Source organism: Zalophus californianus, chromosome 8 (assembly GCF_009762305.2).
Source record: "Zalophus californianus isolate mZalCal1 chromosome 8, mZalCal1.pri.v2, whole genome shotgun sequence".
Lineage (NCBI taxonomy): Eukaryota > Metazoa > Chordata > Mammalia > Carnivora > Otariidae > Zalophus > Zalophus californianus.
In genome coordinates this window covers 19,346,605-19,371,284 of record NC_045602.1, presented here as the reverse complement: position 1 = coordinate 19,371,284, position 24,680 = coordinate 19,346,605, and the positions used below count along the sequence as shown (strand labels likewise).

Genomic DNA, 24,680 nt, shown 5'->3' with positions numbered 1-24,680 from the left:
TTCTTGCCCAAGATCAGGGATCCTTACCCGGCCATCACTAACTGGGCAAGTAAAGCCAAGAAGCTGGAGGAAAGTCCAGGCTTCCTCAACTCTGTGTACCAAGAGGTCAGGGATCGGACTTCTGGGGCTCTCAAGTATAAATCACTTAGCTGAACCTGTCTCAAATCGGGACAGGCCCTATGAACCATTTGAATAGAAGTGTGCGTGTGGCTCTATGATAGAAATCATATGATTTCTCTATTGAGAAATCATAATTCTGTGTTGCTGGCATTTATTTCAAACATTCTTACCTAAGATCTTGCCTCTGTAGGACCACCTCCCTTCTGCTCACTCCCCTCCATCATTCTGACTGCCTTTGAAGGCCCAGTCCACACTGACCTCTCTTCTCCAGCCCCTGTGACTTTTATTGCTGCCTCCCCCTGGACTCCCCAAGTGGGGTGCAGCCTCTTCCAGGGACACTGCCATCCATCCCAGCACCGGGGACAGTGTCTGTAACACTGTAGGCATCCCCACAGGGCCTCATGTTCAGTAGGAGCAGAGATTGTTATGGAGCATGTAGCTATAGCACATTCCACAGCATCTTTTGAGTGGGAAGAGCTATTGTGGGCCTTGCACACAGTAGGTGCCTAATACTACATACACTACTTGCTCACTAAATGGTTGGTGGTGCAGCAGGGAAGGAGGTGACTTGATTCATGCTCTTCGGTGGCCTCTGAGTGATCTAGAACCTAGTGGTCATCCCTGCTCGTATCTGTGTGGGCTTGAGACCAGGCAGCTGGCTTCTTGCTGTGGGTCAGTGCCATTTCCTAAAGCCCCTGGAAAGGAAATATTCTCTCTCTCTGCTGTAATCTGAAGAGTCCTCTCATTCCCATGGTGTCCTGACTCTGCTGGCCCTGCCCATCAACAGTTAGGGCCAGAGCAAGATTTCTGATCTCAGAAATGCTCAGCAGAGATTTGGGCCTGAAAGCCCACATGCTACTCCTAGTTCCATGTACTCAGCTCCCTGGGGAGGGGGGCCCGGGCACCCTGTTGAGCAGAGGGCCCTTGAGACGGTTACACACAGGCTGCGGTGCTGGGGTCACCCGCTGTTCCGAGAATGACATGGTCTCTGGGTGGTCTAGGGGCCTTTGCTGCATCTTTCCGCTTGCCTGTTTCGCTCATCATCAAATGATCTGTTAACACAACAGTTAAGCCCTGGATAACCCTCCAATTAATGATTAACAAACCTCAGGAGGACAGAGCCCTGGGAAGGGGAGGAGGGCTTTTGGAGGCAGGGCTGGGGCAGGTACTGCCCAGGCAAGGACCAAGCACCTTGTGTAGACGAAGTGTCAAATTCCACAGGCTCTGAAACACGTATTTCTTGGGTGAGGGTGTGTGTGTTGGGGAGGGAGGTGGGCAGGCTGGAAAGAGGAAAGTTAGGGTAACAGCGGGTCTTGGATTTGGTTCCAGATCTGTGTTGAGGGCTATGTCAGTTAGACCTGGGAGATTATTTTGGCCAACCTTGCTTTAGAAACAATGGTGGGCTTGAGTCAAAGGTGCACCAGACGATATTTCTTTTCCAGGATTCTTGACATTAGTGGCGGTCATAACAACAGCTAACATTGCTGTGGGCTTACTATGTGCCAGGCGCTGTGTTGAGACTTTGCCTACGTAAGTCCTTAAAAGGTGTCTATGATGACAGCACTAATATTCTCTCCATGTGACTGATGAGGAGACTGAGGCTCTGAGACACCAGTGTTCTAGCACAGGCCCACTGGGTCAGTGGGTAGTGGAGTTTGAATTCTACACCAGGAGTCTGGTGCAGAACCCGGGCTCCTGGCCACCTTCCGTGCTGCTGGCCACGTGCTCCTAACCCACTCCCTCCGCCTGAGTCCTTGGTTGGTTGGTCTGCAGGAGTGACAGAATTCTATTTGTCCCATCTGCTGATACGGCCTTGGAGGGGGACCCACGCAGTGAGCTTGGCACCTCCTCCGACAGAGAGCTCCTCTCCGCAACAGCCTGATGCCTTCTGGTTGTTACGGCGATGTGGAGGGGTGCAAAGTGTTATAAGGCGGGAAGGCAAGTTCTTGTGTTCAAAGTGGACCCCTGGGAACGAGGTCCTTCAAACATCACCATGGGGACGCAATCTCTTAAGACTCCCCAGGTAAACTGGTCTCTGGCTTTTTCATGTTACCCTGGGCCCCTAAAAGGCCACAGACACTGAAAGGTGGCCCTGGCATTGGTAGTGAAGATACTAATGGCAAAGACTTTTGTAGTGATTCACGACATGCTGGCCACTATCCCAAGGGCTTTATGTCAAAAGAACTCACTTAATCCTCACAACGACTTTAAGAAGCATGTTCTATTATTATCCCCTTTTATAGACAAGGAAACCGAGTCAGAGTTTCAGATTCCCCTGTGCTCTGGGGCAAGCGTTTGGCTGGAGTTGCCTGCCCCCACCCCAGTGCCCCGCAGTCTAGCGGAGGAATGCCACGGGAGCAGGGTGACTGTACTGCAGGCGCGTGGCCAAGCACAGAGCACAGCTGGAAGGGAGACAACCCTAGGCTTGGCGTGGCTTCAGGGCAGTCTGTGAGCAGAACAGCAGAGATGAAGGTGGAGGCAGGCAGAAGTCAGACCCTGAGGCACCACGTGAAGGGTTGGGCACTGTCCCGAAAGTAGCAGGGGCTGGTGGAGGCATTTGCCAGGGAGTGACGGGACTGGACTTGTGTTCTGCAAAGACCATGCTGGCTGCACCATAGGCCCGGGTGGGAGGAGATGTGCCGTAGGCCTGGAGGCCACCAAGGCAGGCCAGAGTTGTTGGTGGCCTGAGAGGGGAGTGGTGGTGGGGGCCGAAAGAGGACAGATCCAGAAGAGGCAGAATCAAAGGAGTTTTCAGACTCAGTGCCTAAGGGGGCAGGTCAAGGACAACCATGGGCTCTGACTCTGAAATCCTGGGTGGATTCATGATGTCATTTCTGAGACAGAGGCCCGGGAAAAGCAGGTCTGTGGGAAGGTGATTTCAGTTTGGACATTCTGTGCCTCTGGGCTAGCCATGCGTGGGCAAGCAAACAGTTTTATCATGAATTCCCAGCTGCTTCCAGAATCTGCACTGAGCAGTGTGTGTCCTGGCATGTCAGAGGGTGGGGAAGGGATGGGGAATCTGTGCTGGGCTCCACACTGGGGAGAGCAGTCCAAAACCCTCCTGCCAGGAAGGTGACACATCCACTCCCTTTTACACACGGGGACATGGTGGTCCCATGACACTGCTTGACCAGGGGGCTGCCAACCCTATGAACAAGCTTGGGCTTCTTCCATCTCCTCTCCACCGGGGAGGGGGCTCTGTTTCTCCCCTCTTCACTAGCTTCTGTCTCTGCTGAACTCTAGACCTGAGGCCAGTGTTGCAGAGTCAAGAGGGCAAAGTACTACGTATGCTCATGTCCACAATCTCATTCAAACCTCCTCTATGCCTGATGAAGATGGCACTCTCATCCCATTTTAAAGATGAAGAAAAGGAGGCTCAGAGAGGTTAGGAGACTTGTCCCCATCACACAGCTATTCACTGTGCCTCAAGGTATCTTTTCCAGATCCTGTCTTTGCCACTTATGGAGACAGAGTGGCTGCTCTTCAAGCGGAAGTTGGCATAAAGACACACAGAGCTCCCCCGTGGTGGGGTTCTGGGGCAAGGATGAGAAGGAAGAGGTGTGAAACCATAGGGCGGGGCTGAGCGTACCCCACAACATGGCTGCCTGGCCGTGGGAATCCTCATGGCCCCTCGCCCTAGGCCTACAAAATCTGAAGTCAGAAGAGACGAGCCCTCACCATTTCAGGTCAACTTGGATTTTGCTTTTTGGTTCAGAAGAAGGGAGCAGGTGCAAACTTGCTTCTCTCTCCTTGGACATGCAAGTGAAAATATAAACTTTCTGCAGCTCACCATTAGTCTGGGGCTTTTAAAGGTCTCTGGCTACCCTCTTAGCCCCCAGGAATCATTTGTGGAAAAAGGCAGGGGATAGAAAAATGACACCAAGAGCGTGCACCTCTGCCCTCACACGGCTGGGTTCCCGTGGTACCGGGGCAGTGACATTAGACTTCCCTCACTCATCTCACAAGGCCTGACATTGGCCACCACCTCTGCCCATAGATTGCATCATGGTTTCCAGTCCAACAAGACAAAGGCCTCAGGTATATGATAACAGGATTCAAATAGAACTAATTCTTTTTTCCTCCCTTATCACTTTGCACACATGAAATCTATATTTTAATTAGTTTTCAATACATAATCTTTTTTTTAAAAGAATGAAATCCTACCCCCAAATTGTTCTTAGAGAAAGAAAGATCTATCTTATAAAGTTTCTTAAGAAAATCTATATGTGCTCAATGCATTTAAATAACACTCATTAAGGTGAACTGCATGCAAGCTAACTTCTCTAGTCACAGAAGAGAGACAATCGCTTGACCTGTTGCAAATCAAAAAGCATTTCTGCACCACCTTTATTTTTCAATTGGTTAAGTTTTAAATTAAAGTCCCAACGCCCTTTTTGGGAAGGCAGACTCTCATAGCCCCAACAGAAATTTCAGCTCCGTCGATTGGAAGATAATTACAAGAAACAAAATGTGAAATTTTAAATCAGGGCACTAATGAAGTCTAAAAATACCAGTGGCCCATCCCTCTGGCTGGCAAGACCTGTTCTTCATGGAGGGGATCTCTCCATAATTACTCAACCCCGTGAGAGGCCAGGTTGTCATGTCAAACAATAGAGGAAAAATCGCGGGACTTTAATGAGCTAGATCTCAAGGAGCTCTGTGGTGAATCTTATTATAATGCCGGGCAAGCTTTCAAACAGAACAGGAGAAAAGAAAAGTTCTTTATCTTTTTTTTTCCTTCCTTAAGTGGAGTTCTGACTAGTGTTGATACCATCACGCGGTGCCTCCCGGTTCTCACTTGGAGCCAGCTGTCTGTCATTTAGGAGTGTGAAATCAATTGGGTTTTGGAGATGTAAAATCCCTAGGGGCAAAATTAAAAGTGACCCAAATCCAAACCCACATGGTCTTGTCAGGAATATGATTCTCACATGGTAAGTTTCAAAGATTTGGTTTTAAAATTTGGGTTTCTTATTTTAAAAAATATGCAGTTGTTTGACATTAGATCTGACAGACAAATTATAGCTTTAGCAATAAAGGCTTTTAAGATTAGAAATGAAAGGAGAAATTACTTAAAACACACACACACACACACACACACACACACACACACAACCCACCCAGGCTTGAGTTTGGAGGCATTTGTATGTTCATGCTTCATTGTCTTTCTTCACCACAAATATAAGGGGATAAATCAGCTGATGAGGGCCATAAATAGAGAGGTGAGTTAAATGTAATCTCTGGGGAAACAGCCTGCTCCCTGGCCAGCTATGGAAATCAGCGTGACAGATGGGTGACCAGTTGTCGCTGGCTGGAGCTGGAGGGATCTCACTGGCTTACCAGAAGGTAGGGCTGTGGACACTTTCTAGGCTGACCCTGTGCCTGGCCTCACCAAGCACTGAATCCACCCTCCAGGGCTAGCAGGACAAACTCCCTCAGGGGCCCTCTCTCTCCTTCCCTCCTGTCTGTGGGTTTGGGCTCAGCACAGAGGATGGTTCACGCCCTCTGGCCCCAGAAAGATGTTACAGGTGTGGCTCTGCAATGGCGCACTGGCCCAGTGTGTCTCTACTGCCTGTAACTTCCTGGGCCCCTAACTTATGGGCTCAGGTTGCTGATTATAGAATGCACCTGTGCCTTTGAGGAGGCAGACCCCAGTTCTGTGCCAAGCTCCAAACCAGGGACTTTAGGCCCAACTGGGCCAGTTACCTTTCTGCCCAGAATAAGTCCTCTTCCTAGATACATGTCTGAAACTTGGCAAATCAGTAAGACCTTTCATCAGCCCTAGGAGGCCTCTGGGGGAGGGGGAGATGCCCCTATGGTGGGAGAGGGAAGCCCACCCAGTGCCTTGGGCTTTGGTACAGCCTTGGGTGCAGCCAGGACACCCAGTTCCCAGTGTATCAGGGCTGGCCGCATATAAACTGGGAGTAAGTTTTTTTTTTTTTTTTTTTCCTTTTTAAGGGAGAGAGCGCTTAACCAAAACAATTCAAACAAAAAATCAATTTAGTCCATTTTTTTAAAAAAGATCTTAAACAAAGCAAGAGTTTACCAGAATTTAGATGTAATTTTCTATAATTTTGTCATTTAAAACTAGTGCTGATTTCCAAAACAAAGGCAGTCGGGGCGCAATCAGATTGGGAATGAAACCCAATGGAGATCTAGACACGGCTTTGTTGTGGGGATGCCTGACGAGGTCCGAAAATTGCTTGAAAGGATTAAAGATAGAGATGCATGAGAGCAGGCAGGAAAGAATGGCTAGTGGGAGTCATTGCTCTGCAGAGAGACAGGGCCCCCTGAGAAGCCATCTCCAGGAGCTGTGAGCGAGAAGGCTGAGAAGTGATGCCCAGAGGTCCACACCTCCTAGGACCATCTACTCCCCCCTTTCAAAGGAGGCCTGGGTAGCCCAGCAGGCAGACCGCCTACCATGTGCCCTCCTGCCTGCCACTGGGTCCAGGCCTGGCTGCCTCCCCTCTCTATTCAGCAGGAGAGGGGCTTGGCGTTTGGAGCTCTAAGGGATAGCAAGTAAGTCTGGGGCAGATGAACCCCACCAAGTCTAACATCTGTGGTCCCTAGTCCTCCTGCCCCCTTCTGCATTCCAGCTGGAGAGATCCCTGAGACAGACCTCAGGAGTGATGCCTGTTTGCTGATGCACTTTGTCCTAACCCTAAGGCTAGGGGCTCATCCTGCAGGCTCTGTTGTCAAAGATCTGCCTTGAAAACTGCCCTGGGGGTGGGGCAAAGGGGTTCACTGAAGGCTGAGGCTAGAGGTGCTCTTTCCTGGAGCCTCAAAGAGCCACCCTTGGGTCCTTGAAACAAAAAATCCAAGTGGCTCAGGATGGTCTGGGAGTGTCTCCTGGGGAAGAGACATTCCCCTCACCTAATGTCTGGGGAGCTGCTCTCATCCGATGGCACAGCAGAGGGTGCTTTTCTGGGGAAGGATACAATTCATGTTCTGACTGTTCTTATGGGTGGAAAATGGAGAAGGCCCCACAAAGGACTGTTCCATGGAGCCCTAAGAGGAGCAGATGTTTCCTGCTCATTCCATACTTGGCCTGGCCTTGGGGTCAGAGGTGAGAATGGCCTAGGGCTTGGGCTGGAGGCCGAAGGACCCCGGACTTTGCAGGCTCTCCCTTCCCTTCCTCCCCTTGACAGCTCACAGGTCCTCACCTTGCTTTCCTTCCCTCCTTCACCTTCCCCTCTGCCTCCTCCGTCTAAGGCCAGGCTGTCTTGGGCAGGGGGCGGCCCCGCCACTGCTTCCGGGCTGGATGAGGCCAGGGAGGGAGCTGCTGGAGAGCACACTCCTGTCCGCACTGCCATCATGACCGCTCGGGGAAGCACAGATGTGGGCACACAGGAGTATGTGGGCAGCGGAACTTACCTTTGGGGTGCCCAGGGTCGGTGAACTCATACTTCCCCACGCCAATGGTCCGCAGCATCTGTAGCCCATGGGCTGAGTCAGTTGTGGGGGGCCCATTGGTGGCAGGGGCACCGCTGGGGAGGGTGGCAGACGGCTGGGCTGGTGGTGGTGGAGGCAGCAGGGGCCCTGCCATGTGGCCGTTGCCCACGGCAGTGGGTCCTGGGCGGCCCACCTGCCCCACGCCAGGCAGTGTGGACATGGCCAGGGGCTGCGGGCTGGCATACAGGGCCTGGGCGGGCATGTTGACCACCACGCTGCTCAGTGGCTGAGAGGGTGCCTGTGGGAGCGAGTAGTGGCCTGGCATCAGCGGGAGCTGGGGCCCCACGTGGGGAGGCAGTGAGGGCGTCACCCCAATGACTGGGGCCTGGACGTTCACAGCCGGGCTGAAGGTGGGAGGCTGGGTCACTCCATAGGAGTGTGCGATCAGGGCAGGCTGGCTCCCGGCGGCCACCGTGGTCACCCATGGCCCTGTGCCTGCAAGGGAGACAGAAGAGATGTCATCTGCTGGATACACATTCCCTCGGCAAACACCGACTGCCCCAGGCCCTGGGCTGTGTGCTGAGGTCACAGAGGTGGAAAAGACACCTGCGTGCAGGAACCCCCAGGTTAAAAATCTGTGATTATGGTAGCATAGGATAAATGCTTTGGGGGTATATGAGCAGATGGCCGTGGAGCCTCAGAGGGGGAGCACAATCTACTTGGGAGAGCTCAAGAGGCAACAAAACAGAGAGAAAAAAAGCAGAGACCTTCAAAGAGTTCTGGGTTCAAATTTTGACTCTGCCATTTATTAGCCAGGAGCCCCGGGCAAGTTGCTTATCTTCTCTGAGCCTCATTCTTCTCGTCTGTTAAATGGAACTAGCAACACCTACCTCAGAGGTCTCTTGGGACGAATTGAATGAGGAAAATGTGTTTGGAAAAAAGGAAAAAGAAAAACTAGCAGAGTGTTTGGCATGTGTTAAATGTTCCATAAATGTTGGTGTTTTTCCTTCCTTTCTGGAGAATAGCTGTCTGGAGGAGGTGGGGAGAAAGGTGGATTGTGAAGATAGTAGGTGTTTGCTGGGCAAGGTGAGAACACCAGAACCTGGAGCTGTGCAAGGGCCCTGTGGTACAGGAAGGAGGAGCAGGAGGTGCGGGAAGTGGGGGAAGGTGGGCAGGAGCTGGGGGGCCAGGCTTTCTCCTAGGCAACCTTTGCATGGCTGGCCCTGGGAGAAACAACAGAAGTGCATTTGGCCCTTAAGGGAATTTTGACTGAACAAGACACACCTCCTGAGACTTGATACAAGACTCGAGGCCTGCTGAGCCCAGGTCAGGCCGAGCAGGGTCAGGTCCCCTTAAGCTGAGCTGACACTGAGGTGACCCAAGCGTGCTTGTGAGTGAAGCCAGAAGACACTGTGACAGGAAAGGCAGCCTGGGTCACCGCTGACTGAATAAGTGTGGGGCTAGGTCTCCATCACCCAAATGCCACCTTGGTTTTCATGATGCTGCTGAAATGACAGTATAGACTGAGGGCAGGGAGACTGAGGAAGAGAGTGGGGGCCAGGGGGCCACTCAGAACCCCCAGGCCCAGAGATGAGAATGGGAGCTGGGAGCTCCCTCACAGAAACAGGAGGTTAGAGAAAACTAGAAGCTGGCAAATATTGGTGAAGCAGTGCCGGCAAGATTCTAGAATAGGCCCCTAAGGGGGACTGTCCCTAAGTCTGAAGAAAAGGAGCCAGCTGTAAGCCAGCCTGGTGTCTTAAGCACAAGACATGCCATCCTAAGCTCATTTCTCTCCAGGATTAGCCGGGGAGCCTGAAACGATGCACCAGAACTTGGGAGCACAGCTAGTGACTTCTCCAGGAACCCTGGTGAAGGTACAGAGATGCAGGGCCATGGCGGCAACTGATTATCAGAGTGCGACGGGCCCAGAGGACGCTGGGGACCTGAGGGAGGTCTCTAGTGATGTGCACTGAGCCCTGCTCACGCTATTTGTCAATGAGTTGTATGACAGGGAGGATCTCACCACCCAGTCTGGAGGTGACATCATATCGGGAGGGTTAGGCACAGGTCAGCAATAGAGAGCTGGAATCTAAGAGATCTTAGGAGTCGTAGGGGAAGATACTGACAAGGACTTGCCTGTGAGTCCCCACACCCCGCTGCCCGAGGCAGATTGAGGGGACGGGGGTCACAGTTGTTGCCATGACAGTCTTGGGGTCTCACCGGTGACAGCGCATGTCTGGGGCTAGCAGCCAATCAGAAGTGACCTAAGACTGCAGTGGTCAAAGTAGAGGGGCTGAATGAAAGAGGTGCTGGTCATAGCACATGTGGGCTCTTTGCGCTGGGTTCCGGGCCCTGAGGGACGCAGAGGGAGAAATAATTTCTCTGGAGGGCAAAGGAACTGGCAGCCACAGGCTCTGGAGTGCGGCCGAGGGACCTGGCATGTGTACCCTGCAGAAGGCTTGGAGCCGAGGATGAGTGGGATGTTCAGGTGTCTGTAGGGCTGTGGTGTGGAGGGCCAAGCAGACGAGTTCTGTGTATCCTAAGGGCAGGTCTGGGACCACTGTGTGGTAACAGGGAAGGTGTTGTTATGGTCAGAGCTGACCCAAGGAGGCCTGGAGTGCTGTAGGAGGTGAGGAGTCCCCAGTCCCGGGGGGTGGAGCATCCCGGTTCTCATTTCAACATTGGCAAGGCAAAACCTCCTTGGAAGGCGTGACTTGAGAGACGTATGAACCAGAGTCCTGAGGTTTGGGAAGGACTATTCAAAATAACACAAAGCAGATTCACAGTCACTCCTGTGATGTCACCCTCACTCCCTCTGCCTCCCCCAAAGAGAAAGGGGTAGAGATGCAGCTACTGCCCAGGACACACAGGGTCCCTGCCCGCAGGCAGCCTGAGGCCTGGGCTGCTGCAGGCCCGTGAGCCGGGACCTGCTGAGGAGCTGGAGTACTCGGGGGGCCTCTGACACCCTTCCCAGCCTCGGCGTGGGAGTCTCTGGCTGCTGATGAAGTACACACCTGGATTGTCGCTCTCCCTCATCTGTTTGGAGGGTGGCTCATCAGTGTCCCAGGGCGTGGACTGATTGATGGGCGTCTGCCCCCACCGGATGCTGGTCGTGAGTCCCTGGGACTGATTGTCCGCTTTGGAGATTCCAGGGGCCTGGGGAGGAGCAGAGCAGGAGGATGAGCACGGCCTGACTGGGGCTGCTGACTTGGGGCCCATCCCCGAGGTGCCACGGGGCCAGTGGCAGAGACTGGGCCCCACACCCAGCGCCACCGGGGAGCTGCAGAGCATTTGGGCTTAGTGCTTGTAGGCTTCTGCTGCAGTCCCACCCCCAGGAACACCCAACCCAGTGCCTCCCCGGCCGCCCTCTGCAGTCAGGCCCCATACCAGTCTCTGAGGCCCCCACGTGCCACTCCACGGAGGAGGTGTGGGGAGGGTAAGGGCCTGAGACCTGTGGGAGGACAGCTCAGCACAGGTAGCGTCTCCCCTGGGACCCTTGGCTCCTTGTTGTGGGAAGGAGGGAGGCTCTCTGTTTCAGATTCTCATTCTCTAATTTAGATTAATGAGAAAATGAACCCCAGGCTGAAAACAAACATTAGCACAACATTGGTCTCTGAGCTACAGCCTTGATGGAATATTATATGGTCATTAAAAATCATGTTTACTGAAATGCATAATGAGATGGCAAAATGCTTACACTATAATGTTAAATGAGAAAAGCAGGACATAAAATGACACAAATAGAAGCTCACATGTAAAACAGTACGTGTAGGAGAGAACAAACTGAAATGCGAGCCCGGGTGTTATTCTTGGTGAGAGGAATATGGGTAACTCCTATTCTCTTGTCTCTACTTTTCTGTATGCTAAATTTTCTACTATGGCCATTACCATTATAATAAGAAAAAAAAAAGAACAAGAAGAAATTCAAAAGCATGTTGGAGAGCCTCGGATTGGGATCACTGTGATGTGGCGGGGGTCGGGGGGTGGGGGTCTCAGCACAGGTGGTTTCAGGAAGTTTCCACAGTTCCCAAGACTGCAGCCAGAGCCCCAACCAGGTTTGGGATGAAGGAGGAGGTGGGGTGGGGGGCAGAGCCGGCTGTCCCCCAGGGGGGCCTGAAGGGGCATCTGCAGGCTTCTCTCAGGTAAGGGCCATGGTCTTCCTGACTTCTCACAAAAGCTGACCCAGTGAGCCTGCTGGTGGGGGCAGCGCCCCACTGGGCCTCCCTGAGCAGCGGGAATGGCTGGGTAGGGGCGGGTGGAGGGGAGGGAGGACAGCACTTATTGGATCTTTGATGCCTAATGCAGATGACAAACAGCGCCTGCATTAGGGCTGGCTGGGAGGAGCGGAGCCGTATCCCATTAGGACCTGTGGGCTGCACGGAGCTAATTGCATTAGGCTGCACTTTATCTCTGGCCTGCATTTCAGATGCTTTGCTTTTGTGAACAGAGCAGGAAACAAAGGGAAGAGTGAATCTCCGGAGGAAAGAACAATTCAATGGACAAGCTTCCTTCTCAGAGGCCCCTGCCCCATTTCTGTCAGTGGGACAGATGGGAGCTTGGGGTTGGCTGTGGGGGTGGTGGTGGGGGCTGCTGGGGAGGGGGCTGGGGATTTAGCCACACTCACCGATAGTCCTGTGGCACTTAGGGAACAAAAGTGTGGCTTCTATAGCATTCTGTATAGACAGAGGGCTTTGCAGAGCGCCCTGCTTGCAGCCAGCTCTGCATTCCCAGCTTCCCCTGGGTGCTTGTGGGCTGGGAGGTGCAGAGGTCGCTTCCCATAACCAGAGGCTTGCGAAGGGGAAGGAGCCTGTGGGATGTCCCATTCAGGGCCCTGTCTGGGGGGTGAGGTTTGAAGGACGACACTCCAGCCTCCTCAGGCACCCTCCTTCACAGACAGTACAGAGACCCCTCTGCCAGGAGGGGGTGCTGCAGCCCCGCTCTGCAGCCCGGGGTTCCTGGAGGCCTCTCAGGCCAGAGGCAGGTCTGGTTTTCAGGGTCCTCCCGCCCTTGCCATTTGTCCCCCGCTGAATCAGCATGGTGCCTCCCCCGCCGGGTACTTTGGGACAGGGTCCGGAAGGGCTCTGGGAGTTTAAAGGCTCTGGGCCTTATGGCAGCGGCTGAAACCAGTAGAGGGGGTTGGGGTCTCCTCCTCCACAGTGAGTAACCCGATTCTGAACTCGAAAACTTCAGGAGTTCCTGTTTTTGCTCTAAAACTGTGGGGTTTCTGAACTTGAAACACTGCACACTTTTGCAAGGGCTTAGTCCCTTGGCTCCAAAACCCTCCTGCCAGGTCATTCACCAATGCATTTGTTGGTTAGTTGGTTTGTTCAGTAAACAAGCACTGGGCCCCTACTCCCTGCCAGGCCCTGCCCCGGGGACACTATGACTGAGACTCAGCCCTGCCTTCAGGCAGCTGCTCCCAGTGGAGTGGAGCACTCAGCTCTGCAAACTGTATGCAAGTCAGCCTCCCGAAGGAAGCCGGGGTCACAGAGGTGAGCCCGGAATGGCTGGGTGCAACCAGGGGTGGTTACCACACGCCTACTGCTTGGCTCTGTCTTTCACGACGATTACAAGCAAGTTCTTATGTACAAGAAAGCCGTTCTGCTGTGAGAAGGGAAACAGGGTCTTTCATTTTTTCCTTTGGTAAAGATAAATAAGGCCACTCTCTCTACTCGCACTAGCAACTTCTGAACCTACGAGCAAATCACAGCTCAGAAATTTCTATTTATTTATTTTTAAACAATGAAATGAACATTCCTTTCTCCACTCCCTTCAGAAAAAACTGGATACAGTTGTGCATTTTGCCAGGGGCCTGGGCGCCCAGGTGGGTGAGGGATGTTGCAGCTGGTGATGGGAGTCAGCTGGGCCTGACCAGAGCCCTTCCTCCCGCAAAGGGCTCCAGGCCCAAAGTAAACGCATGGTCTCCAAAGTTCTGGAGGCTTCGGGAGCCCTGTGTGCGGGTCCATGGCTCCAGCTCTGAACCGAGCTCCTGCTAAGACTTTCTCCCTTGGTCCGGAGTCCGCAAAGGTCTGTGACTCCACCGAAGGCTTTCCAGGTCTCCCCCAGCCCGAGCAGGCCTCCCCAGTTCCACTTCTCCTTGCCAGGGGGATCCCAGCACAAGAATGCCACAGAAACCAACCAGGAGCACAGCCCAGGCAGGGGGGAGGAAGGCAGGGCTGAAGGAAGCTCCCCTGGCCCCCTCCCACTGCATCATCTGGGACATCGGTGACGTCACCCAGACATCTGGGCTTTTGCCAGTGTTCCTGGTCATGTTTCTGCTCCCCTGACATGATGATCTTCTGGGAGGAGTGACAAGAGAGAGGTAGATGAAGAGAGCCCTCCTCCTGCCTGGTGCTTCGGAGAGACCCTCACTGCCCATCACTGGGCTGGGCAGGCTTCTCTCTGCTTCCCTTTAATGAGATGGTAATAGGATGCCTCATTAACGCCGCAGCTTTTAAACCCTGAGCTCTTGTAAATTTTCAAAGGTCACATTTTTACGGCAGCTGACAGCATCCTGCTTCTTTCAGAGACTGAAGAACACTAAAGACCCCGATCCTTTATGGATGAAGCTGTCTGTGAGGTGGCGGCACAGGCTGAGGTGCCCGCTGGTCCAGGGGCGGGAACCTCACCGGGCGACAAGCCTCACAGGGCCCCTAGCTTGTGCTTTACCAGCCTCGGGAGACCCAGGTACACATCGCCCACCGAGCTGCACTGGAGGCCTGCTCTGTTTGGGGGAAGGTGGGGGGGCCAAAGTTAGTGCACAATGCAAAGATGCCTGGCAGAGAGGGGTTAGGGGGCACTTTTCTTCCCACGGAGCACCTTGTGCCCACCAGGCGGTTCACCCGTGATGCTGCAACTGCCCAGAGGGGCTACTTTTTGCTAATTTGTCCACCGAGAGGGAGCCCCTTTTTTCTACTTTGCACAAAGGTGCCATGTAGGTGAGCAGCATCCCAGGTGGTCAGGAAGGTTTGAAAGATGATGGGATGGAGCTCGCTTGGGGCCCCTCACATGCCCGCTGGTTCTTGGATGCGACAATCAGTCTCCGCACAACGCCTCTCAAGGCCTGTACAGACCCTGGCCTGGTGGGCCAGCTCCATGACACAGGGACCCGGTGCAGAGCCCGGCCTCCCGTAGGTGCCCAGGGAACGAACGAGCCGGCCGCATCTCTGAGCTCCGGTGTTGGCCAACATTGGAGCATTTAGGGAGGCATGGGGCGCATTTCAGAAGAGCGGACCATGTCATGGAACAGAGATGTGAAGTAGCTCGGTGCATGTGGGTGATGGGAGGCAATGAGCTCCCCTGACTGGAGAGATGAGGTTCCAGACTGTGGGGGCCTTGTGTATTGGGCCCCCCAATGTCATTGCCCTGAATGCTGCCAGAGGCTGCTTGGAAGCCTAATGCCTGGCTCCACTGGCCCCCTCCCATGTGCCCGAGTGGGATGAAGATGTGGGAGGCTGAGGTTGATGCCCACCTCTGTGGGGCTGGGGGACCACCTGGAGAAACCAGAGCTCAGCCTCTCTACTGTTTGCCCAAGGAGGCCAGAAGATGGTGACTCAGTGGAGCCTGGAAGTCAGGGAGAACATCCAGAAAGAATGGGGCTGGCCTTGGGCCACAAAGGCTAGGCAGGATTCGCTAAGGGAGATGGATTTGGGCCGAAGTCGCCACCTAGAACCTTACAGCAACAAGTGATTTCCCCGCCTACATACATTTGACAGAGCCAGGCTCCGGAGTCCACTTTTGGGGTTCAAGTGGCCTCCCCTGGGAGGAGTGACCATGCCAGCACCCATGTCCGTCTCCTGCTGATGCTGATAAACCTGCCTCCGCAGACCAGAACCTATGAATCTTGACCTTCTTGTCACTTGTGTGGTGCTGACAGGGCTGGCAGGGACTGCCTTCTGCTGGGCTTCCCTGAGCACGGCTGGGCCCATCCCTCACAGCAGTGAGCCTCCCCCCTCAAGGGACCCTGGAGCCCCCGAGCCCTCACCTCCATTTAATTGGTCAAAGCTTCCCTGCCCACTGTGGCCCAGAAGCACCACGGGACACTGGGTCATAGTGATCGTCAAGCTCAGCTCCTGCCCTCGAGGAGTGTACACCAGCAGGATGGGATAGGCCTGCACCAGTACCCAGAGGATGACACAGGCTGGGAAAGCAGGAAACAGACCCATGAGGCTATGATATTATGACAGCTCAGGGCCAGGCCTTTTAACAGGACTCACAGCCTCTGCCTGGGTCCCTCAGCTCCCCGCTATCAGATGAATACCACCGAGTGACTCTAGTCAGCACCACCGAAGCAGCAGATGGTCTAGCCAAGACCTCTTGGAGTTTGTGCACAAATCTGTGTGAGATACTTTGAAATATTGTTTAAAGCCACTAAAAGAAAAAAGATACACAGTCTACTGTGTATATCGCAAAATAGCAAAAGACCAAAAAGTCATCTGCCTGTTGCTCTTGACATATAAATGCAACAGTTCTGTATGTATCCTTTGTGTTCCACAGAGGATGCCTGCAGCATAACTCTAGTGGGGACCGTACATAAATGCTTTAGCCAAAGCTGGTGCAGCCTCTCCCCAAGCACACCCCAGCTGGGTGGGGGTGGGGGGATGGGGCCTTGGGTGAAGACTGACAAGCCACAGGGAGGACAACAGCAGTGGGTAACCGGGGGCTGACAAAACTCTGAGCTTGACCTGCAGCCTCGGTTTTGTCTCACGACTCCCCGTAATTTCCACCTAATTTGGAAAAGACAAGTATTGGCTCTGGGTTTTGAGGGCCCCTTCTGACGAAGGACTGCTGTTGATGTGGCCTGAGCCCCACAGTGGACCCTGGGCATCTTCTCTGCCTGCCTTGCACCTTGGCAACATCCCCCATCTTGAGGTGGCAGCCAGAAAACTTGCTCTACCAGCTTCCCTTGCAGCTAGATTCCAGGCGTGGGTGAGGTCTTGGTCTGGAAGTTGGGCAACGTGAGGGAGCCGGCACAGCTCCGAGTCCACGGTCTGCCGAGGTTGCTGGTAGAGACCCACGGATTTGGGAGCACACTGATGGTGGAGGCCCTGGGGTCCCAGGCATAGCATCAGCTGTGAAAGCTGCCGTTTCCTTTCCCTTCTTACTCTGGAAGGTTCTCAGGGCTCGTCTGAGAACAGCAAGAGTAGGTTCCCACCCAGCTCCCAGAAGAAGTGAATATGCTCAGGCCCCACTGACCACCAGGCCCTGGGCTACACTGGGGAATCACATCATGGTGGCAGCTGTGTGCACAGCGGGGCAGGCCACTCCCTGCCAGGAGTGGATGTTTCATCTCCTTCTCGGCATCCCTCCCCCTGCAAGGCACTGAGCCTCTTCATGATGCTGATAATGAATGGTGTCTACTCCACCTGTGGGGACAGATGGAGGCCAGTTTAAACTTATTCAGTCTGATATATTGGGGACTGAGTGTAGGAACCTCCCTGAGGCTCTTGTACCATGAAGGTGAGGCCCTAGGAAGGCAATTTTTACTTGAAGAATGGTATTCTAACGTTGGAAATCCAGGTTTGGGGAGGAGCTGTTTTAGTGTCTGGGTTTTTTAGATTACAGCTGATGTTTATACCTAGGTTGTTGGCTTTCAAGGACTGGCAGGTTGTCAACGAGAACACAGATTCCAAGGACACACAGGTAGGGCACTGACCACTGCTAATGTAGGGATTCTCCAATGTGAATGCACATAAGTATCTGGGGGTGTATGCATGTGTTAGGAATGCAGGCTTCTGAACCCACCCAGAGCTTCCGGTTCAGTAGGTCTGAGACAGGGGAACCCTGAGTGTGGTGGTTTAATAGGCCTACCAGGGGATGTAGGTAGTCCATGGACCTCACCCTGGGGAGAAATGAGTCTGGATGTTCAAGTTTGCAGGCCTGCGTGCCTGAATGTGGGGGATCTAGGAGCTGAAGCTGCAGGCCAGGTCCTGAATGGGACAGATTTTTGGGTCTTGCTCAGGTGGCTCGCGGGAGCCGGCTCCTTGGTGACACCGTCTTCATGGACCCCTGGTCCCAGCCTCAGTTTCAGGGGGTCAGAAGGACATTCTGTCAGATGTGAAAGCTATAAATCTGTGGCTTCTGGGAAGAGCAAATGACATTTATGGGTCTCTCAGTTCTCATTTCATGATTGCCACTGAACTACAAACAGGAGAATCATCACAGTTAAATCCCCACTTGGGGCTAGGGGAGGCTCTCCGGAGCTCCCCCCTCCACTCTCATTAATGAGGCTGCCCTCTCTGGCCCCCTGGACCCAGGCCAGTGCCCTCGGCCTCCCCTTCAGAACACTGCCATAATGTGCTTCGGAGACCGCTGAAATTTCTAATAATACTAACCAATGATGTGTTAAATTGAGACACTTCTGGCTCGAATGCCGGAAACTGCATGATGGTTTAAAGGACCAGTGCTTACCTTTCTCTATCAATTTGCTGCTAAATTACTGCTTTCGGAGCAACTTACAGAAAAGTAATTCTTTATTTAAATTTTAATTTCAATCTTGTCATTTTAAATATATATTCAGATTCCAATCATATTACAGAATATGATGATGTCTTTGGGGGGCAAGTGTTCCTGCCGGGAACCTGGGTGGGGGGGAAGATGATGTGATGGGGGAGGGTAAGGAGAGCCCAGTAAGGAGGGGGTGACCCCAGAGAACAGCTGGACGAGGGCAGCCCATGTGCTGGGGTGGGAGATAGAATCGGAGGCCAGTGGTCGGCCTCTAACCTGGCCTTGTGACCGCAGGCTTTGTGCCCTGCCCTGAGGGTCTCCAGCAGCCACTGACCACTTCCTGCACCTTCTCTCTCACCACAAGGGCCCAGTGAGCCCAGCTGTAAACACATGCCAGGCACAGATGAGATGGGGCTGCCTGGACTGCTGCCATCCTAATGGCTCACATTTATTGGGCACCATCCACACGCCAGGCACGGGCATGCTGTGATTTCCTTCCATGAGGAGTTCCGTGATTTCACCTGTATTTTACAGATGAGAGTGACAGGGTCCGGAGAAGTTTGATAATAGCTAGAATAGGCCAAACTCGGGCCTCTAACCCACGTCTATTCTATCCTTAGACCCTCCGAAGTGATCTGGGATGGCTGGAATGTTCCCAGGCCACCTGGCTCCAGCCTGCCCCTGCTGTGGCCGACAGCCCCATAAACCGGTTCAGCCACGTCAACGCTGCACTCACTGTACCTGTTGGGATAACACTTAGACCTCTCCCCTGGTGCTCTGAGTACCAGCCATGGCCTCCCCTCGCCCCACTGTGTCCAGCCCAACCGAGCCTCCTGCTCTGACCCTGACAGCACGCTGGGCTTCCCTCGTGTCTCCCACTCCCTCAGACCTCCCAGACCCTAAGCTGCCACCAATGTGTTCCCCCAAACACCGCCAATGGGGTCTCGACACTGTCTAGTGGGGCCCGTTCTTCAATCTCAGAGCAGGGAGGTAGAGACACTTCGTCCCCTCTCCAACGCCGACGGTGCTGCAGGGCTCACCTTCCCGTCCCTTCTGTCTCCAGCTCTTCCCTCCGTCCCTCCCTCTCATCAGCAGCCCTTTCCCTTGGCTTTCCAACACAGGGACCGAAAACCTGAAAACTTGTTGCCTGACCACTCCACCTGCCATTCTAGCATCCATCTGCCTTCCTCTTTCGCGGTCATGCCCTCTGTGGCTTCTGGACGCCCCACCTCTCCTCTGTAGCTGTGCCCACCCCTGTGATTCACTGCAGCCATCCTCTGCCTCTGCCCTCTTCCTTCCTCCTCCTTGAAACCCCCTTCCCTTCCATTTCTGGAACAATGCTTTTCCTGGTTTTCTACCAGGGCTCATGCCAGGCCCCCTTTCTCCCTCTCTCAGGGCTGTTCGGGCCTTAACTTCTCTCATAATTATTTTTCTGATAGGAAACATCTGCGAGGTAGCCATTGTTTTTGATAGAACCCAGCTTCCTGTAGTATTCTGGAAGTGCATTTGCTTTTTCCTTTCCCCACATCAAAGTCTGTACCTTGGAGACATTTCTGCTAAAGGTGCAGCTCAGCTGGTTCCTCTTGCAGACGCGAGGCAGCCGTGGCTGGGGCTCGGTTCGGGGCTGTGCTCTCTCGAGGGCCCTGTCTGGGCCCCCAGCCCCTTCCTCTAGCCCCCCACCCCCACGGATGGGCCTCGTGGACAAAAGACATGATAAATCTGGCAGCACCTTACAACTCAAAGCTTTCAACTTTCCTCTAACAACTTTCAACTGAAAACTTCTTAGTCCCATTTCCAAGTTACTTTTCATCCATTACAAAACCCACAAAATTTTCAAAGGGGCTTTGAAATAAGAGCGCCTAGGAAAAAAAAAAAAACCCATCACAAATGAAAGTCTTTGAAAAGAAAGAGGCCCTTTCCTGTGCTTCAGTTCCCTCTGATATCAGTTTCCCTTTCATTCCGCTGAAAGGTGCAGGGCAGGCCTGGCCCTCAGCAGACGCCTGTGATGTGAGGGAGCGAGTGGCCCAGACGGACAGACGGGGCTGAGGAGGAGCGCACGGGGCACCCGCTCGCAGACCTGGGATGGGCCTTTCATCGCCTCCCCCCCACCGCATCCCCGACAGCCGTTGCTCCTTGTAACCCGCGTGGCCTGCTCAGAGGCCCAGCTGCCCTGCGTGATCCCGCTCACCTTGGCCTTGGTGACAACACAGCTCCCTCTGGAGCACGGCGACCGTGTTCATTCTTACCAGCGAAGTGGGCGGGAAGGGAGGCACGGCAAGGCAGCCTCGCTCCGGCCTTTGATGGGACATTTCCCGAATGCCGGCCCTGCAGGCAGTGACACTCCGGGACCACCCCTTCACCTCCCAGCCTCAGAGCCCGTGACACGGCCATCCTCGCCAGGGTCAGCCCTAGACTCACAGATGCACACCCGACAATAGCCGTTGTGGTGCCTTTGTCGTTCTCAGATTTGAAATCCTCAGTGAGTCTGGTGAGGAACGGTCCTCTGCGCAGGTGTGGGGACACACGTGTGTCCCTGACTGAACTATGTGCTGGTCCGGCCTGGCCCTCAGACGCCTGGACTCTGAGCACCCAATATGAATTCTGAACCAGGCTCCCAGGGGACGCAGCGGGCTCTTTCTGGGCCAGGGACCGGCCTGGCCACTCTGCCCCACGAAGCCCTGCCAGGCCCTCCCTAGCGGGCATCCTGGGATTAACCAAGCCCGCCTTGGGTGCAGGACTCACCCCGGAGCCAGTAAGAACCCCAAAATGAGTTCTGGCTGGCTGTCTGCCTCTCCCCCCGGGGGGTCCTTTCTTCAACAAACACCTAACACTCCTTTTAAAACTCCTGTGGTCTACCCTTCGAGCCGTGGGCCTCGGCAGAGGATTCCTGATTTTTTTTCACACAGACAAAGGCTTGCCGGGGAGAGGGGACAGTTCTGAGTTCTGAAGGCCTCTGCCGTGGGACTCGCACAGCCGACTCTCCGAGCGTGAAGTTAACTGAAAGCTCGGCAAGGCGGGCCTGACACAGACATCTTTAGCAACCTCATTAGAGCCTGAACAAGAGAGGGGATTGTGGCAGGGTCGCCCCAAGGTCAGGCAGGACAATGAAACAAACAAGGCAGCACAAATGTCCCTGTGAGACAGCTCCTCAGACGGGGTGGCACCGCTGAAGGAGCTAAAATACTTCTATTGCTGGGACTTCAAGACTTAACTGAAGCACGTCAGCACCTGAGTGTGTGTCTCAGGACTGGAGCCTAGATTCTCACGCGGTATGGGACTGACCAGCTCTGCGGTGGAATATTCCAGAAGCATGCAACGAAGGACTCCCTGAACACCTTCCCAGCTTCCTGGCCCCCTCTCTCTCTCCCTGCTTTCTGCTTGCTTAGGCTCTCTGTCAGGAGAACAACTTGCAGCCAGGCAGGGCCCTGAGGGAGAGGAGTACCCTCTGGCCACAGTCCAGCTCAGCTCCCTCAGTTCAGAATTGAGGTGGTTTGAGTTATTTTATTTTACTTTTTTTTTTAAGGAGATGGCATCATTCAGCACCAGTCCGCCTCTTCAGAGAGCTTGCTGGGTAGACAGATTCTGTCCCAACTCACTGGAGGTCCAGGGGCAAGAGGGAAAGCGGTAGAAGGGGATGGGAGTCACAGGGAAGCAGCCCTCTCGGGGCAGGTAAGTCTCTCTTCCTCAGGAGTGACAACGGAGGACGAGCAGGGTGGTGGGTGACCAGAGCAGCTGAAGGCCCTGGCCCTGCTCTGCAAGGGGCTGGTGCGACCACTATGCCGTATCCTGGGTGCGTGAACCTGGCTCTGCACGGAGACGGCTGAGAGATGGCATGCGGTGTTGCCGTCTGTGGCTGCTTGCTGTGGGTCCCTGGGTCAGGTTGAGGGGTCCCAGACCAGCCCCCTCCACTGATGCCCCGTCCTCTGGGCGGGTGCCCAGACTGCCTGGTCCAAGGCTGCCTTCCCTTCATCGCCGAGTGAGGCCTCCTCCCTGCCATGCCCTGCTGCCTGACTACCGTAGCTTCATCCGTCCCGTGCCGGGGCTCATTGGCTTCTAATGTATCATTCATGCATTCATGCATTCATTCATTCCTTCACCTCACACTTACCGAGAAACTAACCCGTGCTGGGCACACAGTGATGAATAGTCTATGGCCTAGGAGAGCACACAGGCTAATGGAGGAACCATAATCAGAATGATAACAGCCAACAACTGTTGAACCCTTAGATGTGCCAGTTTACAACCCTCAAGGCCTGGGGGTTGTTTGAGGCCAAGGTCTGGCGGTTCATCTCTGTTTTGTACTGAGTCGGCTCAGGCAGCCATAAAAAATACTGCAGACTGGCTGACATAACAACAGAACTTATTTCTCATGCTTCTGGAGGCTGGAAGTCCAAGATCAGGGTGTCAGCATGGCTGGGCTCTGGTGAGAGCTCTCCGTGGTCTGCAGATGGCTGCCTTCTTGCTGTGACCTCACACAGCAGAGGGAAAATTCTAGTCCCTCTTCTTATAAAGACACCAATCTCTTCATGGGGGCCCCACCCTCATGATCTCATCTTAATCTAATTATCTCCCAAAGTCCCCATCTCCAAATACCATCACGGTGAGGGTTAGGGATTCGACATTCGAATTCTAGGGGAACACAGTTCAGCCAATTGCACCTGCAAAGCATGCACACAAGGAGGGTTTGGAAAATGCTGGCTGAATGGAGTGAACCTCGGTCTGCTGGCTGTTTCTGGGCTCCACCAGACCCGGGGGGTGGGGGGCATTTAATAGAGGGACACCCACGGGCCTGACCAGCATACGGTGGGTCTGCCCACCAGCCTGAGCTCTAATTTTCTGATGGTTTGCTTTTTTCCTCTCACAGCATAATCTCCATGATCTCTAGTCTTTCCTGAATGCTGTTGGAAGGCTTGTTGTATTTATCGCCGGAGAATCTGCCGTGCCCCTGTGCAATTTTCCATTGTCATGGTTCATTTTAATTTCCTCTAAGGCTGTTGGCCACTCTTCTGTTCAGAAATAGCTTGTTCCACTTAATAAAAGTGCTTAAATATGCAGACACGAGAAGTTTCCTTTGCTTGCTCCTAAATATCACAGTAAGTGGAGTGAGTTCCGCGTACCCTGCCTCATGCAGTTAGGCTGAGCACACGCCAGGTGGCTTCCCAGGAAGGAGAAGCTTGGAATGAAAGGTGCAAGGATAGCAACAGGATCCAAGAATTTCTAGGGGAAACCCAGCCAGTCTGGACGCCACACATTGCATTGTCTGGCTGACAGCACGCAGGTCTCTGAAGTGCCTCCCCTCTCCAGAATGATCAGGGCTCTGCGATTGAGGCCTGCTCCCTCTCTAGCTTGCCCTGTGACCTTGCACAAATCAGTTCGCCCCTCGGAGCCCCTGCTTCTTCACCTATAAAACCTGCATGATAATCCTGCTCCCAGAGACTGATTTCAGTGAAGAGCGGACATCCCCTATTTCCAGGGCCTGGCACAGAAGCTGGGACAAAGCAAAGAGCACACAGCATTCAGGAGACAGCAGCTCTTCTGACTCGAAGGGGACCCAAGAATGCAAGAAGGATGCTGTGCCCATGGCAGTCTTTCTTCTAAATCATTTTGCTTTGGGCTACTGGGGCCAGAGGATCCCCCGCAGGCTGTGGATTATGGAGAAAGGACAAAGGAGAGGAAAGCAGGCTGAATCTAAATTCACACACCACACTTGTGGGAAGCCTGGTTGGCCACGGGACCAATGCCAGGGCACCATGGGCTTGGTGGCAGCTAATCCGAATTGCAGGTCAAATCCTTAGAGCTGCGTTGGGCTTGTAGTCCCAGAGAGCCAGGGGCAGAGTCACAGGGCACCCTTCTTTGGCTTAACTAACAACATTTAGGAACCAAGAGTCTAGGGTGCCCGGTGGAAGGGAATAGGGAGGAGGAGGCATGAATCACGGACTTAAAATTCCTGATAGAATGGCAGGTCAGGAAGCCAATTCTTACCCTGTGGGGCTCAGCAGGACGTGGAAGCCTCCTGGCCCTGCAGAGAAACCCCAAGTTTAGCTCTGGGGTTGGGGTGGGGGGCAGGCGGTGCCCGAAGTGCCCCAGGAGAGGGAGGTTCAGGCAGCCACGCGCCACTCACCCTCAACGCCAACTGCTGCTCCCGAGAATCACCTCTAGGGGGCTGTTCACTTCTATAAACACCCCCAAATAAGCCCGTCGCCTCACTCTGCATCCGGGGTCAAGCCCTGACATCACAGCGTACATTGCTCAGGCAGGGGTAATTTATAGATCCACTTGAGGTCACTGGTAAGTTGAGAGCAGAGATAGGGGAACCCTCCCAACCTGGACCTTGGTCACAGACAGCCTGTAGCTCTCCTCTTCTGTGTCTTGTGTCCCTGTGAATACTAGACTCCAACCACCCACAAGGTATGCATTCTACAACCCTGCCCCTGGACGACACCCAGGTTTACACATGCATGCATGTTCACAAAGATGCACAAGAGCGCACGCGCGCGCGCGCGCACACACACACACACACACACACACACACACACACACACATTTGCCTACTGACACACACGTACCTTCTCCACTCCCACGCAAACCCACACGGCCCCAGCCTGCTCAGGCTTTGGGGGGCACTCCAGCCCCCACAGGGCAGGGGATGCCGGCAGATGCCTCCGGCTTGCCCCAAAGAATCTTTTTTTCTCCCACAGCTCTGAAACACAGAGTCCCCCATGGCT

General features: G+C 53.9%; 1 protein-coding gene across 6 annotated transcripts in view; it reads right to left on the bottom strand.

Moving 5' to 3' along the window:
- KLHL29 (kelch like family member 29) overlaps window positions 1-24,680 on the bottom strand; it is a 304,257-nt gene that overhangs the window by 53,670 nt on the left and 225,907 nt on the right. For all 6 annotated transcript variants that reach the window (XR_003524852.2, XM_027623488.2, XM_027623489.2 and 3 more), the window contains 2 exons: window positions 10,524-10,665; window positions 7,492-8,004 (listed from right to left, as the gene is read on the bottom strand). Coding sequence is in view for 5 of the 6 variants with exons in the window: in XM_027623488.2 (XP_027479289.1) it covers window positions 7,492-8,004; window positions 10,524-10,665 (655 nt within the window). In the remaining variant the exon portion in view is untranslated. The remainder of the gene's footprint in view (window positions 1-7,491; window positions 8,005-10,523; window positions 10,666-24,680) is intronic.